Source organism: Crassostrea angulata, chromosome 5 (assembly GCF_025612915.1).
Source record: "Crassostrea angulata isolate pt1a10 chromosome 5, ASM2561291v2, whole genome shotgun sequence".
Lineage (NCBI taxonomy): Eukaryota > Metazoa > Mollusca > Bivalvia > Ostreida > Ostreidae > Magallana > Magallana angulata.
The window spans coordinates 50,422,084-50,442,795 of NC_069115.1; the positions used below are offsets into that span (position 1 = coordinate 50,422,084).

The 20,712-nt window shown below is 32.1% G+C and overlaps 1 protein-coding gene across 1 annotated transcript in view; it reads right to left on the minus strand.

The window, feature by feature from the left end:
- The window catches only part of LOC128186321 (phosphatidylinositol phosphatase PTPRQ-like), a 101,468-nt gene that overhangs the window by 29,983 nt on the left and 50,773 nt on the right, over positions 1 to 20,712 (minus strand). The window contains exons 11-15 of the mRNA XM_052856120.1: positions 14,054 to 14,155; positions 11,693 to 11,989; positions 7,778 to 7,903; positions 7,076 to 7,372; positions 6,389 to 6,676 (exon numbers count right to left, since the gene is read on the minus strand). Of these exons, the coding sequence (XP_052712080.1) occupies positions 6,389 to 6,676; positions 7,076 to 7,372; positions 7,778 to 7,903; positions 11,693 to 11,989; positions 14,054 to 14,155 (1,110 nt within the window). The remainder of the gene's footprint in view (positions 1 to 6,388; positions 6,677 to 7,075; positions 7,373 to 7,777; positions 7,904 to 11,692; positions 11,990 to 14,053; positions 14,156 to 20,712) is intronic.

Consider the following 20,712-nt stretch of genomic DNA (forward strand, 5'->3'; position numbering starts at 1 on the left):
CTTTTTTAAAAATCAGATTCAACATGCAAAATATAGAATTTTCAATCACAATGTTAGCAACTTTTTAAAGTAAAATTTAAGCACAATTATATGTCTATTGAATGTCTAATAGAGGGTGAAATAGAATTTGATGACATGATTAGAAATGATAGAAAAAAAACCCCAAATATCCCTATAGTCTATTTTATTGTGCACTCAAACGGAAGAGCCTTCGTTGCTCGCAACGAGCGTCTAGTTATTTTTGTTATCACATTGTTCTGAGGCGAATTTTATTGAAATTTGTGAAAACATTGAAATAAAGAAAATATGAGACAGTGAACTACTTTTAAACAATACATATCTTAGAACGATCTTGAAGTTTAATTAATAAAAATAAATTGAGTTGGTGTTTTAATGAACTATATGAAAAGTGCGTTTTACAGAAAAATAATCAAAGATACATGTGCATATGTACGCCTGATGCTATATTCATATAGCAACCTATTATCAAGGTTCTATTGTTAAAGCGAAATAAGATACGTATTCAATTATCATAGGAATGCACGCCAATCATTAAGAATGATGGTATATATCTCTTGACACTTTTAAGAAAAGTTTCGCATACAAGCTTATTTATATTCCCGTTTTTCCCGAAAATGATAGAAAAATATGCAATTTGGAGAAAAAAATCAATTTTAAAAATCATTACTTTCACCCCCTCCCCCCAAGAAAACACCTAAGTTGCTGTATTCGAATTAAACACTACCAGGTAATAAGTCTGAAGATATTCCTATTGCGAGACAGAGATACATGTAAGTACTCAGATTGGTGATATAAACATTTTACTGGGGTTAAAATTGCCTTGTTATTATTAAATTGTGACGTACTGTAATACGATAGAAAAGTAACTGGGGTGGATCCCTTTAATTCGTTTGTTAAATATAAGTTTTGGATAAGGTGGAAGTAAATTTGACGCATGTTACATTAGATTATATGATATATTCACTATACAGAAGAGTTTAAAGGGACTTTGACACGATTTGACTTAAAATTTTCAAATTTTATTTTTCCAATTTCAATGTTTATGCTGATAAAAATAGAAGTTTATAATGCTATGTCAAAATTTGAAAGTCAAATATCAAGTTATAAGCAAGTTACTGAGTTCGTAATTCTTTGTTTTGTAAACAAAGCTCGAATATTGTCATTTTTACATATGTGTTGTATTGGTGTAAGTTTCAATCAAATGTATCTTTCTTTTGTTGATAATACGATTTATGAAGATACTGAATTAGTTTAAATTGTTTTTACATGTCATTTTGTCTAAGAAAAGGTAATTCTCTACATTACATTTTTTGTAAACAACTATAAGACTCGAGCTTCGTTTACATAACAACCAATTCTTACCTCTGTATCTCGCTCGTAACTTGATTTTAACATTCAATATTTTGGTCAATCATTTAAAATGCACCAGTAAACCATTTTATACACAAAAAATAAAAATAAATTTTTTGATCACAAATCGTGTCCAAGTCCCTTTAAATATACCCCCAGGTTTTGTTGTGCAGGTCCGAAATTGGCTTGAACTGACTGTAGAGGGCTCCTTTGAAGTTATAACTTTGCATTTAAATTTTCTCAGTACATATGGAACTAGAGATATCCATATTGGCCCAACCCTTATGCCTGAACCACTATCCCAATGACTATGAATTTCAAAATTTAGGTAAACGACTTTGCTGATATTTAAATTATGTATAAAGTTTTTCCCCCATACGTAAGAAAGTAAAGAGGAAATATGTCTAAGATTTAATACATTTATACTATATGATTATATTGGCCACAACCTCGAAACTGAACTTCCTGACCCAGGGGCCATGAATTTTACAATTTAGATAGGGGACCTCGTGGACATCATAACAATAACCAAGTTTTCTACAAACATCAAAACCATGCGTTTCGTTTCTTCTCCATATATGTGGGAGTAGAGATAAAGATTTTTGAAAATCGGTTGTGTATGCAAATTTGGCCCCGCCTAAGGCACCTCGGGGGTGTTAAAGCTTTGAATTCCACAATTTAGATTCCCCCTACCATAGAGATGTTCCACCATAGAGATGGTGTTGGGTGTGAAATATTTAAATTGAAGTTACAAGTGAAAAGCTGTCAATGTGACAGCAAACCGGGTTTTCTTTTATGTAAACTATATCCATATCATGAATTGATAAACACCATCTACCGTATCCAGTGAAATGGAGTACCCATATGCAATATTTTGTCAAAAAATAACCAAGTTCAAAAGCTGGTAGTTTTGTCATCAATTATTAGAAATCAAAATACTATCATTATACACACCTCTTATATTTGTACAAATGATCTGCAAAATAACAACTTCCTATCTTGAAAACAGGAGTTATACGTATAATAGGGGTACCCTATATGCAATATTTTGTCATAGGTAATCACAGATTACAAAGCTCACTGAGACGAGGCATCACCTTTATGAGACCACGTTTATCATATTATTTGAAAATTATAGTTTATGATCTTGGAAAAAATGGAAAGTGTTTTGACACAATACCATATATCATATGTTAAAAAATTGAATGATAATCATGTGTTATTTTCATACAGTATTATAAGATACAATGTTTATCAATACATTAATATAAAATATGATATTGCATCATTTCATACTTAAAATATAAACCATATATTGCTATAAAATACTGATATGAGATATGATATTGTACTGTGTCAAACATAATTGTAGTTGATTACATAATACAATTTCATAATATATAATACAATATAGTATTATATAAAACAATATAATATCACATAATACAACACAATTTTAATACATATGATATTATATTTTATAATATTTTAAGATACTGTATTGTATGATATTGTAACATATTTGATACATAATATGTACAATATTTTTTTATATAACATTGTATTATATCTTATGATACAAAATATGTGATATGGTTTTATATCATAGTCAACAATATCGTACAATATCGTATCATATGATACAATAGTTCAATATAATATAATACAATTTCATGTTATATAGTAATATAATATGTAAACTTATATCATATCATACAATATCGTGTCATATGAAACGATATTTTAAATGAAACAATACGGTATCATATAATACACAATAATATATTGCAATATCATATGAAACAATATCATGTGATAAAATAGTATGATATACAATATCATTAATACAATATTGTATCATAAAATACAATACTATACATAACTAGAGGTACTGTGAGCAAGCTCACAATTGATACCCCCCGCTGAGAAAAATCATAACTCATGTATTTTTTCTATTATAGAAAATATTGGATGAATCTATTTCATCGTCCATTTTCTATAAATAACAACTGCTCTATTTTTGAAAACTGTTAATGTCTTTTAATTCCATTTTAGTTCAAGTTAACTGTTAATGCAAGTATGTTAACAAACATGACTCGAATCAAACGAAATTCCACATGTCAAGCAGCCACTTAATATAAACATTTTGAATTATTGGTATACTGAGCCCGATTTTTTTTTAACAATGACCTTGAACTTCCTCAATTGACGTTTGGTCAAGGTCATGACATACTCTCAGGTTATAAGCATTCTAGATGTGAATTAAGAACTTCCAATATTTGTCCATTAGAAAGATATGGACTGGACATAAGTTTTATACTTTTCTGCAAGTGACCTTGACCTTGCCCAAACGACCTTGGGTGAAGGTCATGACAAACCCTTAGCTTATAAGCAATCTTTGTGTGAACTGAGAACTTCCAATGTTTCTCCATAAGAAAGATATGGACCGGACAAGAATTTTGCACTTTTTTCTGCCATTGACCTTGACCTTGTCCAAATGACATTGGGTAAAGGTCATGACACACCCTTAGGTCATAAGCAATCTTTGTGTGAAGTAAGAACTTCCAATGTTTCTCCATTAAAAAGATATGGACCGGACACGAATTTTGCAAAAAATTTTGTCAGTGACCTTGACCTTGCCCGAATGACCTTAGTTTAAGGTCATGACACACCCTAAGGTCATAAGCAATCTTTGTGTGAAGTTAAAACTTTCAATGTTTCTCCATAAAAAAGATATGGACCGGACACGAATTTTGCACTTTTTCTGTTGGTGACCTTGACCTTGCCCGAATGACCTTGGTTCAAGGTCATGACACACCCTTAGGTCATAGGCATTCTTTGTGTGAAGTAAGAACTTCTAATGTTTCTCCATAAGAAAGATATGGACCGGACACAAATTTTGCACTTTTTCTGCAGTAACCTTGACCTTGCCCGAATGACCTTGGTTCAAGGTCATGACACACCCTTAGGTCATAAGCAATCTTTGTGTGAAGTAAGAACTTCTAATGTTTCTCCATAAGAAAGATATGGACCGGACACGAATCGAACAGACAGACGGACAGACGGACGGACGGACGGACAGACGGACGGACGGACAAGGTTATTCCTATATACCCCCCCAAACTTCGTTTGCGGGGGGTATAACAATATCATGATACAATATCATATCATAATGAACAAAATAATTCATACAAAACCACATCGTATCATATATTTTTTTACAATATAATATATGATATAATATTGTATCATATAAAAAATAGTGTATCGAATCATTCAATACCATATCATAGGAATTATGTTATATCATTAAACAACAAACACTATCAAGCAGGTTTGAGTGAGGTAGATTTTATTAGCATCCTTAATATTGGAGATCAGGGTCCGCATCTGAAGCTACCTCTGCGATTCATTTTTATCATAGTCAAATCAACAATGCAAGCTATTTTCTATAAAACAAGTGACCTGTTCCAAAAAACTAAACCTCACCCAGCATCTGAAACCTATGGCTCAGACTCAGCATTCAAGCCTGCAAAATGCATCGGTATCATAAGACGCATCAATCATGCTAGATTGGTGGAGTAAGGACCAGTAATAACTACAATATACTTTTTAACATCCATGATAATGGATATCAGGCTCTGCATCTAAAGCTACCTTTGCGATTTATTTATATTATACATGTAGTTAAATCATCTATGCAAGTTTGAAATAGTACTTTTAATCTATTAAACATGTGACCTGTTCCAAAAAACCTCATATAATCATCAAAGGGCTCCTGCTCCAAAAACTTTAACTATCTCTAAAAACCTTAACCTCTTCCAGCGTTCAAAACCTATGGCTTCTATTCAGCATTCAAGCCTGTCGGGTGCATCAGCATCATAAGATGCACCATCCATGCAAGTTTGGTAAAGTTAGGACCAGTAGTAATTTAGTTAAAAATTGTTATCAAAGGGCACCTGAACCAAAAGCTTTAACCTGCTCCATAAACCTTAACCTCCTCCAGCATCTGAAAATCCTGGCCAAGAATCAGCATCCAAGACTTCCAAGTTCATAAGTAGGTCCAGATGCATCATCCATGCAAGTTTGGTGAAGTCAGGTGAAGTTATAACTTAGATACAGACCTGTAACAAAAACTTAAACCAGATTCGGACGGAGACGCCGAGTCCTGGGGTTTAGCATAAGCCCCCCCCCCCCCCCCCCGACTTCCTCTCGGTGAGCTAAAAATGACTAAGTTCAACAGCTGGTATTTTTTTCATCAATTATCAGAAATTAAAATCTTAACAATATGTACAATAGATTTGGTAAAGAATACCTTCTACCTTGAAAACTGTGGACTCATCCACCCACCCCCAATTTGCACCATTTCAATAACCGGTTAAAACATTAACTTGTTTATTCAAAATTCGTTTAAAAAGGAACCGCATGCATTATTCCAGAATCTAAAGGATCAGGTACAGTGTATGTATATTTTATTTCAAACTAATTTTTAATATGCTGTTTTTTCTAAATCAAACTATGCTACCAAATACAGGATTAATTTGCAAACGTTCCTCTCTCCTATTTTCCGGCAATCTACTCTCTCTCATAATTCATGTAATCATACAGTAATAATGTATTTGTTTCAAACACTGTGGTTTCATTCACATTCCTAGCAATCAATTTGTTTGGATTAACTGCAGATCTAGAGAACAACAATTCAAAGATACCAAAAAATTTGGCAAGTAATCAATTAAAAACTTATAATATTAGCATGTTACTAGACTTTAAAATCCTTTAGTCATTCAATTTTGCGAATAGACTCAACAAAATAAAATCATGCAAATTCCACAAAAATTGATAAAACTACATTTTGCATTTTCAATAAACTAGAAAGTTTGTATTATTAGTTGTTCATTGTGTTTCATAGTCAAATTGAAAAAAATGTTGAACACATGAATTGATTTAGAAAAAAACTTCATATCTATCTAATTATGATGTACTACAGAGTACATATAATTTATTGTATTTTTCTTACTTGTTGGAGTAGTTCTAATCCATTCCGTATGATTTGAGCTTTTCTTGACAATATCCGATGTTGTACCACTCACTGTTATTATGCTAATGACGTACAAATGTCCAGGTACAAAAACTTTACCAGTGAATTGAAACATTGCATCACTACTCATTGTAGTATATGTAGTGCCATCTAGTGATACTTCATATTTTGAGACCACTGTGTTGACAGGCGCAGTCCATTTTATTTGAAGGTTATCGTGAGCAAAGTTACTTTGACTTGGTATAACAGGACCAGGTGCTGATGGAACTGTAATAGATTGATAAATACATGTCTATGTGTTAAAATCAAATTCCATACCGGTATTCTAAAAGGTATCATTTCATACTTAAAAACAACAGAAATCATCAAACAGAAACATCAATTCTGTGAAGTTATTAATGTACCAGTATACTTGTATATCATTTGATTAAACAAGCATACTAATACATGTACATGTATCAATATTTATAATCATTCTTCATATTTTATTAATCTATGCTGAATTTGAAGAAGCTATCATATTTTCCAATGTTAATTTAAATATATATTTTTCATTGAAATAAATTTGAAATTAAATGAAAAAATAAAAATTCAAAAGCACGTATTACTTATCAATTAGAAAATACATACATTATCTAAGAAAGTACTTTATGTCATTTTTAATACCTAGTCTCACTGGAGTGTCAGGTGAGGGTTGAACAAAGCTACCTGCAGGATTTGTTAGAGTTACTTTAGACATCACGGTCACTGTATATAGCTGTCCAGATATCAGGCCACTAGATACATTATACTGGTTTACATTTTTCACAAGTGGACCTGATGAATTAAATGAGCTTCCTAAAAATCTCCAGGTCACTTCATAACCAGAGAAAAGCTCATAGTCAGAAGTAGGATTACTCCAAGATACAAAGAACATATTTGTCTTGCTGTTTAGAAAGATGTTGGTGGGGGATAGCCCAGCTTCTGATAATAAAAAAACATATATTGATTGATGAGTCTTTATTGATAGTTTATAACCAAATGATATGAAACAGTTTAGGATATATGGAAAAATTTGATTAATCGTTATTGACAAAATTATAAAGAGTAGATTTTTGATATTCAGTAACATGTATTTATTTGCAAAGTTTTTGTTTGCTTTTACTATCTACATGCATTCAACTAACAATGAACAATTTTCAAACTATGGTACCATTAATAGTTCCATGAAATCTTTTACTTCTTAAAAAAAAATACAGAAAAGTGTCAATGAATGAACTTAGATGCACTTTAAAAGACAAAATTAATTTAATTTCACATGTACATTGGTTGTACTGTTACATGAAATTTAATGTGTGTGATGATCAAAACAATCTGTACACCACTTACTGGGATAACACACTTGGTCCTTGTGGTAGTAAGTGTTAATACAGAGACATTTACTGTTAGTACAAGCCAGATATTTATCAGTATCACAAGGCTCTGAGTTTGAACAATTCTCATCAAACTGTCCATCTACAAAAGCAAACACATATATTTCAAAATTAATGTCATTTTTGGTTGAGGACTGACTACCACTTATGAAAGTGATGACAGTTGATAACAATACTGACTTCCTGTCTCTGAAATACTTAGCATTAAATTCGAATGCTAGAATTTTACTAAAAAAACCCACTGTCATCTAGTCTTACCGTCACTTAGTACTGGCATAATATTTTTTATTATACTTTCATGTTGAATACTGAAATCTGATTGGTTTAGACGCAGTTGACAATCCGTTCAATTATCCTCAGCACTAGCAACACACTTGGAAACGGGTAACACAACAACGTGTTACATGCACGTAAATTATGCGCGTACGGTTCGCCGTAGAAATCATGCCATTTCTATATAAGGCAATTTTAAAAAAATCTCCAAAATTAAGACATTCAGTATAATAAAATAAATAGTGCCTGTTTGGGAGGATAACAGTTGAAATTGACACTCCTCGAAAACCATTGCCGACCTCCGCTTCGCGTCGGTTGACAATGGTTTCCTCAGGGTGTCAATTTCAAATGTTACCCTCCCAAACAGGCACTATTTATATAATAACATATTTGACATGTACAACATTAGCATATTCCTAAATGTTCCTATTCTTATACATACATGTGTATGCATTGAATTAAACAAATTGAATATACTTGATTCAGCAAAAACTGCATCTGCCTAAAATGTTAAAAAAAATAGTTCAATACACAATTAAATGTAATACTTTTACCATGTTTACTGTATTTTATTATGATTGACATGGTCTTAAAAATCTTTATACCATAACTTAATAGTATTTTAAGCACTGGAAGTTGAACTTTCAAATCAATTTAAAACAAGAGGCCCAGGGACGACAATACTCACCTGAGCAACAACAGCCTTAACTCTGATCAAATTAGCATAAAAGTATCAAAATCAAAATATCTTGACAACCAAGTACATTAGATCTTGCTCATTTTTAAAAAAAAATCTGCCGATTTTAATCATATATTTTTATAGTAAATAGCAAGCCCCTCTTGTAGTTGTACCGGAAAGAAGATTTTTGTGTATTCCTATATCCCCCCCCCCCCGCCAGACTTTGTGGCCCCACTTTTTTCTAGGGAATCATGGTTTGATCAAACTTTAATCTGCACAACCTGTGCTTTCCTACAAGTTACTGCTTTTTGGACTGAAAACGTTCCCAGAATATATTGAGAGATTTCTCTATATAACCTATGCAAAAATCCATCCCCCCACTGAAAGTTCAAACTTGTTTGGAGGCATCCTCAAATCGTGTATATTCAAGTTTCTTAAAATCATGGTCCCCGTGGTAAGGCTGGGCCACAGTGGGGGGAAACAAAGAATTATGAACTCTGTATCTTGCTTATAACTTGATACTGGACTTTTTAAATTTTGACATAGCATTATAAACTTCTATATTTATCAGTATAAGCATTGAAAATGGAAAAATTAAATTTGACAATTTTTCTTTTTAAATTTTGACATAGCATTATAAACTTCTATATTTATCAGTATAAGCATTGAAAATGGAAAAATTAAATTTGACAATTTAAAAATTTTCTCTATATATTCCTATGTCAAAATTCATTCCCTTTTGCCACCCACCCCACCCCCAGGGACCACGATTTAAACAAACTTAAATTTACACTATCTGAGGATACTCTCACTCCAATTTGAGCTTTTTTGGCCTAAAAGTTTTCTATGTAAAAATTCATCCCCCCATTGTGTCCCAGCCTTACGCCTTGGGACCATGAATTAAACGAACTTCAATCTACACTATTTAAGGATGCCTTCACACAAGTTTGAGCTTTTCTGGCGTAATAGTTTTTAAGAAAAAGATATTTAAAATTTTCTCTATATATTCCTATGTAAAAATTCATCCCCGCCCGTTGTGGCCCCACCCTTCCCTGGGGACCATGATTTAAACAAACTTGAATTGTCACTATATATCTGAGGATGCTTCAACTCAAATTTGAGCTTTCCTGGCCTAAATAGATTGTTACAAGCTGATTTTCTCTATATCTTCCTATGTAAACATTCATTCCCCCATTGTTGCCAAGTCCTACCTCCAGGTATTATTATTTGATCAAATTCTAATATGTGAGGATGCCTTCACACTGGTTTAAGCTTTTTTGGCCAAAATGTTTTTGAGAAGATTTTTAAAGATTTTCTCAATACATTCTTATGTAATAATCCGACCTCCCATTGTGGCCCCACCCTACCGCCGGGGACTATGATTTTAACAAACTTGAATCTAAACTACCTGAGGATGCTTCCATACAAATTACAGCTTTTCTAGCTTAATTGTTTTTTAGAAGAAGATTTTTGATATATATATATATATATTTTTTTTTTTAATAATTCTAAATCATCTCCCAATTAGGCCACATAAACTTAATATTTAGATTTTCATCCTGATTTGCAAAAAACATGAGGTGGGTGGGTGGATTTTATTTATAATTTTTAAAACCATCTTTTTTACCGCTCATGTTCTAAAAATAACATCAGGCTCCGATTTGACAAAAAAAACTTAAGTCAAATCTCAGACTTAAGTCTGAGTTTTTTCTCAAATATTTGAGTTTTTTTTTCAAATTTGAGAAAAACTCAAATCTCTGCATTTCACAAAAAAATCTTAGTCGTGTTTTTTACTCAATTTGAGAAAAAACTTCAGTTTCCTCCATAGCAGACTTAAGTCAAATCTCAAATATGAATATGTCATTAACATCATTAATACAATATTATATTGTCTGTAGTGTTCATTTCTTAGATCTATTCCACTCAATGATCAGCGTATATGCAATATTTCATGCAGGTTTGATAAATATTTTTTTCATTAAAAATAATGATTTTGGCGGAGTTATCTCCCTTGACAAAAATGTAAACAAAGGAAACTAATTCATTTGTTTGTGTTAATGGAATAACTGTGCAGTGATTCTACTTTCTAATGATTTTAAGGTACCATAATGTATTTAATATGGTCTTTTGTTTGCTATTTAACATTTATGATCATGTAGATATTTCATCTATACTTAGCATAATAAAGTGTACATTTCATGACTGATTAACATTTTATGACTATCGTTAATTTAATCCGATTTTCCTCTGTTGAAAAACATAAGCAGACGATTGTTTTTATCGAGAATAAATAAAAAAACCAGGTGAAGTTATAAGGAGCCACTTTTGACAATGAAAATTCTTGCCTCAGCTAAGTAAAAAATTCAACTCAGCTGGGAAATGACTAAGTTTGATTTGTGAAATGCAATTTGAGAAAAATCTCAGCTGAGTAAATTCTCAGGATTTGAGATTAAACTTAGGTAAAAACTTCAGTTTGTTTGTGCTTTTAAATTGTTAATGCTAATATGAGTACACAAACCAATTTCTAATCTTTTAATTCCATTTTATTTTAACTTAACTGTTAATGCATGAAAACATTTGTATCCTTATGATAACAAACATGACTTGAATCAAACGGTAATCCACATGTTTAGGCAGCCATGGTTCTGGAGAAAAAGATGAAAATGTGAAATGTTTACAATGACAACACCAACACCGACAAAACGATAGCAGACATCAGACAAATTTTGATAAGAAAAGTTCACTTAAGCTTTCAGGTCAGGTGAGCTAAAAATCAAATGACTTCTACTTATTGACCATTGCAGTACAAAATCTAGATTCCTGTAGATTTGATGATATAACTTGCTTACTGTGTTCAATAAAACTAAAGATTCTGAAGTACATGTAACAGGATTAATGATAGCGCACATGATTACTCACACTTGACAGTGACTGTAGCTGTATTAGCACTTTTAAAGACTCCTCTTGGGTTACTTGCTGTGCACTGATATTGATACAGAGCATCATTGTTGGTCAGGCTGTTTATTGTCAGAGCCTTGGTGTCAACAAATCCCCCAGTAAACTTCTGACCATCTATTGAAATGTCTTCTGGGTTGGAATTGATGTGCCTTTTCCACTGTATGTTGTTGAGTTCAAGTCCAGTCACAGTGCAGTCTATTGTGACACTTCCACCAAGCCGACCAGTGACATCAGCACCAGTAGTAACTGTTAAATTACCTAAAATCAAAAGTAGTATCAAAACAGTTACATTTTTAACCTTAACATATTTTGAGTCTAAAATTCAACTTCTTAAATCATTTAACAACATATATCAAATGATTTTTTTATATCAATTTTCTGCAATTTAAAATGAGTAAACTGCATAAGTCTATCAAAAAAGGAATCTTCATTGATATGATATATAAGATAACATTCATTTAAATTCGGGGTTTACAACAATAAACATTAAATCTGATGTGATATTTTCCTGATACAATGACAAAAAAATGAGTTCATTGTTAAATACGATTGGGTATTTGATACATCAGAGACTTAACAAAAAACATGTAAATCATCTACAAAAAGAAACTGGGTTTTTTTTCTTTGACTTTTAACCCAAAGTGCAGTAATAAATTTGATATTAGATCAATTACCAATTATTGTTAATTATGACAAATTATTTCAGATGCCAAGGCATGGCCATTGAGTCATATACAGTGCTGCTATCCTGAAAGTTGACAAGGATAGGATATGATAGGATGCAGGATGCACGATACATGATAGAAATATAAAAGTTAAGTTCTATCCTATCCTATCCTATCCTGCATCTTGTAGCCAATCAGATTCGAGTATAAATTTCAGAGTTATTTTGCAAAACGAAAATTGGCTTAACAATGTATTTTCAATGTCAATTTAATACGTTTTTCAAGTTAAACCATTTAAGAATAATTATTATATCAAGAAAGCGGTGCATAACATTGATGCGCTAAAATGTCGGCGCTACATCTTTGTCAATTCGTACGCAAGTACGGAGTTACTGCGAGAATTCGATGCAACATTTGACGACGTCAGTAATAGATTTCTATATTTACTTCATTTAAAGTCTGCAAAGTAATAAAAGCTTGAATTTATAAACGACCAATTCGGCATTTTAAAAGATAAACATGTATACAAGAAACAGACATCGTTTCACGTTTCATGTAATTTCTTCGATGCCCAGTAACAAGGACGCATATTTCTGTCCAATATTAACTTGAACATATCGAATTAATAAATGTTAGCTAGCTATAAATTCTTAAGAATTTATACTTTAAAAATAACTCCGAGTAGTTTAACTATAAACGATATAAACTTCCTAAAGGAATTATTTATTTCCAGATCGTTTTTACATTTATCGCCGAACGAATCGCTCGAATAATGATAATTACGCTCAGTTATATGTGATAAGAAAATAATTTGATGAAAAATGTAACTAAACAGTTCCTCTATATGTGCATCGGAGTTATTTATCTGTTTTTTACGCATAAATATAATAAAATCGAATCGCTTACCTGTTTGTTTATGATATCGTGTCCATCTCGCGTACGATTTATTTTTACCGTAGCACAGGTAAGTAAGTTATCCCGCTCGCATAATATTCGGTTTTAAGATTTAATTATTCATTTTGAGTACTACATCAATTGATAAAATCATTTAATTCTTAAATTTCGTTTCATGTAACTTGCATTCGTATATTTTGAAGGTATGGGATAGGATAGGATAGGATAGAGCTTATTTGCAGGATATGATGCAGGATACAGGATATAGGATAGGATAGGATAGTTTTGTCAACTTTCACGATAGCAGCACTGTACAAAGTTATGTATCAGTTAATCAGCAAATATCTATTTTTAGGGTTTTAAACATGAACTAAGCTTAGTTAATAGTTCTAATGAAAAGTCAAAAGTGTACTTGTACACATTTAGATAGATATATTGGTGGGAGGCAGAACAAGTGATGAGGTCAGGTCCAGGTTAGTTAGAGTATTTAATTGCACTTAATTTTCCTGATTCTTATAGTACTCATGTTTTGATTTCAATCTATAGAATTCAACTTTTTTATATGGTAAGTTAATATATCAAAATTTACTTATATATATTCCGTATATTAATATTACATTTCACAGTCCATAATATAAAAGTATATAAGGGGTATATAAAAACCGAACTTCTTGTGTTGTTTTATTGTGGTATTACAACATATCGGTAATGTACCAATTTTACTGAGTTCTTACTGTTCAATGTACTAAGAATACCATCCTACCTCCAGCTTTAGTATTGCATGCAACAGGTGAACTTGGATCACTGACTCTGATGGATTCTGCTGCATCATTTATTGTCTGTACAGTAAATGTATAGGTTTGCTCTGAAATAATAATTTAAGATACTATACTTTATACAAGTAGAGATTGTTCTATACACATAGATATCGCAGAATGCATTTGCTCTACATAAATCATTAAAGATACTGTAGATTCCTAATTAAGCACGAGGAATTAATATCCATGTAAAGTTGCAAAAATTAGCACATCTCGCAGGTTTTAAAATCTCAATTTAAATTTTTAGACAGATGCAAAATGAAATATGATAAAAATTCAGTGTTTAGATTTTATATTCTTGTGATTTGATGCAAAACAGTTGAATCGAGGAATTAAGTACTTGCTTGAAATACGGAATTTACAGTATGATTTAATAATATATATGCACATTTTTCTTATCTTCAAGTGCATCTTAAAATAAAAAAACATAGGTAATCACAGATTTCAAAGCTCATCGAGATGAGACATAACCTTTATGAGACCACCTTGATCATATCATATGAAAATCATAGTTAATGATCTTGGATACTGGATACTTAAGTGTGGTCTGGCACTATATTGTATATAATATGATACAGAATTGTTCAATGTACTACTATAAAATACGATACTGCATCCTATGATACTATACAATATTGTGTCATATGATATTTGAAGCAAAATAATATGATATATTGTACGATATAATACAATATCACAAATAAACAATTTAATATATTACAATATCAAATAATACAATATCCTATACTATAACAAAAAGAGGCCCATGGACCACCTTGTTTACCTGAGCAACAATAGGCTTGATAAAATTAGCTAAATGGAGACAAAATACAAAATATCTAGACATTGTGGTATAATACATGTAGATCAATTCCTTTTTAACAGGGTGATTTTATTGTCATATCACATGTTGAGAATTGCAGTTCCTAATAAAAAGATCCTAAAGAATTGTTTAAACATGGGATAAACACTTACACAACCTCTGAACCCCTTGTAAGGCCAAAGAATCGTCCAAGGGCCAGGTCTAAACAATTTTAAAGAACAAGCAATATGTCAAATGCCTGCATATAAGTAAAACCATATATAATAACATTTCAGTTTTTTGTGAATAATTGAAAAGTTTTCCTTTGTACATTTGGACTCCCAACGTAGCCCCTACTCCTGATGATTTTGATCATAAGGAATTTGAATCTACACTTTCTGAAGTTGCTTTCACTAAAGTTAAAGCTTACATATTTCTATGTAAAAATGTCCTCCATTGTGGCTTAACCCTATCCCCCCAATGATCATGATTTGGACAAACTTGAATCTACCCTACCTGAAGATGCTAAGCCACACAAGTTTCAGCTTTTCTGGCCAATCGGTTTCTGATTTTAAATTCGTTTTCTCTATATATTCCTATGTAAAAAAATTTACCCCCATTTGGGGCTCCACCCTACCACTAGGTATCATGACATGAACAAACTTGAATCAACACTACCTGAGGATTTTCAGGTTCTCTGGCCAATCAGTTTTTGAGAAGATTTTTTTTCTCGTTATGTCCTTATGGAAAAATCTTGTGATGGCCAAGTGGTTTCTGATGAGAAGATTTTTGAAAATTTCTAAAAAAATTCTCAATATTCCTCATTATCTTCCCTTATAAAAAGGCGTAGTCTTTATTTTCATAACTTTGAATCTCGTTTGCCTGAGGGTGCTTTGTGCCAAGTTTGATTGAAATTGTCGCAGTGGTTCTGGAGAAGATGTTTAGAATGTGAAAAAATTACAGACGGACAGAGGGACGGACAGACCGACAGACAGACAGAGGGACAGACGAACAACAACAGGATGAATGACCATCTTTAAGTTCTCCTTAAAGATAGCTTAAATGTTCTTAAAGGTAGCTTAAAGCCGATCGTTAAGCCACCTTTAAGCAATACATATAGCTTAAAGGTGGCTTAAAGAAAGCATAAAGATGGCTTAAAGGCAGCTTAAAGACTATATTTAAGCCACCTTTAAGTGCAACTTATAGGTCCTTAATGTCCAAACTTCTTTAAGCCACCTTTAAGCTACCTTTAAGCCACCTTGAAAACATTTAAAATCTTTTAATTTAATATTATGCTTAATTTACCAACAAAATGTATTAACTTTATGATTTGTAAACAGATAGCCATGCTATGACTTTGAATTGCTAGTTTACATAATGATCACTATGATATGTATGTGTACCTAGGTACTGCGCATAAATGGTGTTAATGATAATTAACAGAATGAACTATGTGACTCTTGTAGCAATGCGTAGTATTCCTAAATGATGTTATGAAACCAGGTGCATAATACGGGCATAATAATATCCAAATTGAGAGTTTAACAACAAGTGACATATTTGGCGATTCTGTGTCTGCACCGATAGCTCTGGTACTCTATATTGAGTCATGCATTGTGTATTCTATATTTTAACCTTTGTAATCTTTTATGCCATGTTTGAATGAACGTATTATGAGTGATGCCTCATACTAGGTGGGGGACTCCGAGACCCAGGACTCGATGACTCAAATCCTGCATCCAGACTCTTTGATTGGCAGTTTTGACGGTTTTGTTACTTTATTTAGGAATAAACTATTAATCTTAATTTTGAACACTACATGCTCACTCATGATCGTCGTAAATGGGCCGAACTAGTCAGAACTGTCCATCATAAGTAAAACCTTATATATAACCATCTGAAATGAGGTTGAGCAGACTCTTGATTTGGGCTGCATTTAATTGTTGTAACTATACGATCACGCTTAATAAAACCGCTTGAGAAAGAAATACTGGACTTGTGATCACTAAGTTTGAGCTGACCCTCAATTGGATCCGTAAGACAGAAGGCTTACAGATTGAAAAGGTATTAAAAACGGTTTTTGTTCTGGAAAATAAAATGAATTTTTTTTTAAACGCCCAAGACTAGGATTGATGCCGGGAACCTTCGTTTACCAGCATCACCTCACTCGATCCTCTGCGCCACGGCAGGTCACATATTTTATGGGGTTTTTACATTCTATATATTAGTGGATATTGAATCAATGTATTGAATGTGTATTTTTAACTTGAACAGATTTTGACTTCCATTCAGTTTGCAACAATCAATTTTATCTAATTTATAAATAACATGCATGCATGTATTAAGAATGAAATACGGAACGTGGTCTTCAGTGAAAAAAAAATATTATACCTAAATGGAAACCGTTAGGCTTACTAGTAGGCCGACTTAGTTACAGTACCCGCAACGTTATTTTTTACAAGATAAACGATAGGATAGGATTCACGCACGAAAGGATAGGATTCACGCACGAAAGGATAGGATTAACGCACGATATAACAGTATACACGGACGAAAGGATAGGATTAACGCACGATAGAACATTATACACGCATGATATGATAGGATTGATACACGATAGGAAAGGATGAACGATGTTCATGATAAACGTATGATCGCTTTAAACGATATTTAAAAACAAACTGATAATGACAGAATTTGAGAGAGAACACGTACAAATAAATATATACGTGGAATTTATTTTTAGTAACAATTGCCGAGTTGTGAATAATCGCTGCATCATTTATAGAATGTATAAAAATGACCAGTTATTTTTTTTTTTCAACTAAAATTATGAGCTTTAATGATCAATAAATTTTCTGTTTTGTTAAAAGTGTTTTCATTACCGAACACCCTATAGCCGATCGCCGCGAATATTTCAGCCCGAGATTAAATCACTCGGAAAATAGCGGGTTTAATTATTATATAAATCCAACTCTTGTATAGAGTAAATATAAAATCTATCATAACTACATTTCTTTCTGTATAAGAAAATAATGCATTAAAAACGAATTATTACAGACATGTTAAATAAATATTTACGCAGATACACATTCCGCGTACGGTTTGTTAACATTGTTTTCATTACCACACCCCCTAGCTGATTGCCGAGAACATTTCAGCCTGAAATCAAATATCACACGGAAAATAACGGGTTCAAAATACAACTCGGGTTTTATTTAAATATAAATTATATCATAAATAGTTTTGTTTCTGTAAAATATGATGCAACAAAATTATATTGCATACAAGTTAATGTTTACGCAGGTATACACTCTGCGTACGATTTAAAATATTAGGTAAATATGTTACCTTGTTCCGAAGAACTTCGTTTTTTATTTTCAATGTTAACATATATGATTTACATATAATATTGGTTAATTTTGATCTACAAAATTAGTATCCTGACGGAATGTTGGATAGGATTTTACAATTCTTGTTCGATAAATTTTCGTATACGGCGCACCGAACAAGTTGCAACTTAGTAATAAATTTACTTGCTTATGAAAAGGCACGAAACGATTTACACGATAGGATAAACGGAAGAATTGTTGAAATTAAACGATAAACCTGATAGGATTCACGCACGATAGGATTAAGCACGATAGAACAGTATACACGCACGATCGGATAGCATTAACGCACGATAGAACAGTATACACGCACGATATGATAGGATTGATACACGATACGATAGGATAGGATTGTAAAAAAATAACGTTGCGGGAACTGTAATAAATCTAATTCATAGCTAAATGAAATGCAAGGAAGAAGATGAAATCATTTCTTTTATTAAATGCATTGACACTATTCCGGTATTAGTTCTACGCAATTTCCCGGTTTTCATGATCACTGCGCCGTTCTAGTATGTTTATATATTTGTAAACATGATTTTTAGAATATAAATTCTATAACAAACAAAATTACCAATTACCGGTGACGTATTTACTGCATGTGGCAATTGCAAATGATGTATAGATATACTTTTACACACAATTGTATGATGTACCAGGCCGGGTATGCGACATATTTACCCTTATACATATTTTAAATAATTAACCCCTATTTATGATCACCAGTACAGTAATTAATTAGCCTCTAGATTTTACTATTACATAAATGTATTTTTAATTTGTAGACGTAACATTTTTAAAACACAGAGTTATAGGGTTGAATACAAATGAATTACAAATGTAAATAAACTTTTATTCACTAAACTTATCGTAAACTTGTACATACTAAGATTTCAACGCCTTTAGAAACTCTGACTTGCACCTGGGCACACGACACACCTGTTGTGTATATCTTATATAATCTGTGTTAGTTCCAAAGGTTTTTTTTTTTTACGTTGGACACACAATAAACTCTAATTAGATATACACAAACGTGCACCTGAGCACACGACACACTTGTTGTGTATATCTTGTATATTTTGTGTTAGTTCCAGGGGTTTTCTTAAGTTTGACAAACAATATAGACTCTAATTAGATATACACAAACGAACAAAACTATGTCTAGACAAACAAAGCAGTAATAACCGATATAACAAAGGCAGTTGAGAGTCGTTTCATCTTTAACATGTATCTAGCAGATCTATATATTAGACCTAGAAATAATTAAAATTGGAAAAAATACATACCTTAAACCGATTATTAAATTAAATCATGCATTTTTTTCATTATCTTTATTTTGTTTAATAACCGGATAAACTAAAAGAAAAAAAAGAAAAAACAGAGAGAGAGAGAGAGAGAGAGAGAGAGAGAGAGAGAGAGAGAGAGAGAGAGAGAGAGATATTTTACCGATTAATTTATAATAGGAAACAAACATACTTTAATATAATTGCACTTATTAAGATACAAAGACTGCGCTCACCTCTACCTCTAATTTTGAAACAAAAAAAATTTATAAAGAATTTTATAACGACAATCTGTGTTTATCGGAGCGGTGTAAATGATAGCTATCTGTGTTAAATGGAGCGACAATTAAAACCGCCTGGAACACCCCTCCCCCTCCTTCCTTGAAAATTATATCATCACTCGGACCACCCACTCCCATCCATATAAAAGAGCGCTTGCATTTAAAATATGTTTTTATTGTCCAGCTTGATCAAACTTGACTTAAAGGGAACTTAAAGATGGTGTAAGGCCAACTTAAAGGGAGCGTAAATGCCACTCAAAGATGCTTAAAGGTGGCTTAAAGATGTCTTAAAGGCGACTTAAAGAAGTTTGGACATTAAGGACTAATAAGCTCAGCTTAAAGGTGACTTAAAGGTGGCTTAAAGATTGTATATCCTTTAAGCCACCTTTACGCCACCTTTAAGCCACCTTTAATGACTTGCTTAAAGATTTTTTTCGCCCTGTGAACAGACATAATGTGATCATGTGAGCTAAAAAGATATCAATATTGTATCATATAATACAATAATGTATCATATCATAAAGTACTATATCAAATGAATCATGTTATATCATTCAACAAGAAACACATCTATCAAACAAGTTTATGGAGGTATGAGGCTTTTTAAGCATTTTTGTTTTATAATGGAGATCAGGCTCGTATCTGAAACTAGCCTTAGTTGCAAATCCAAAGTTACATGATCCATGAAATAAAAAACGTTTTTTTTTCCAACAGTCAAACTACATTTACTGAAAAACTTACATCTGCTCCAGCATCAAGATAATCAAGATCAAGCTCTGTATCTGTAGCTACCTCTATTTACACATCCACAATTATAATATTAAAGGTTTAGGTATGAGCAGAATT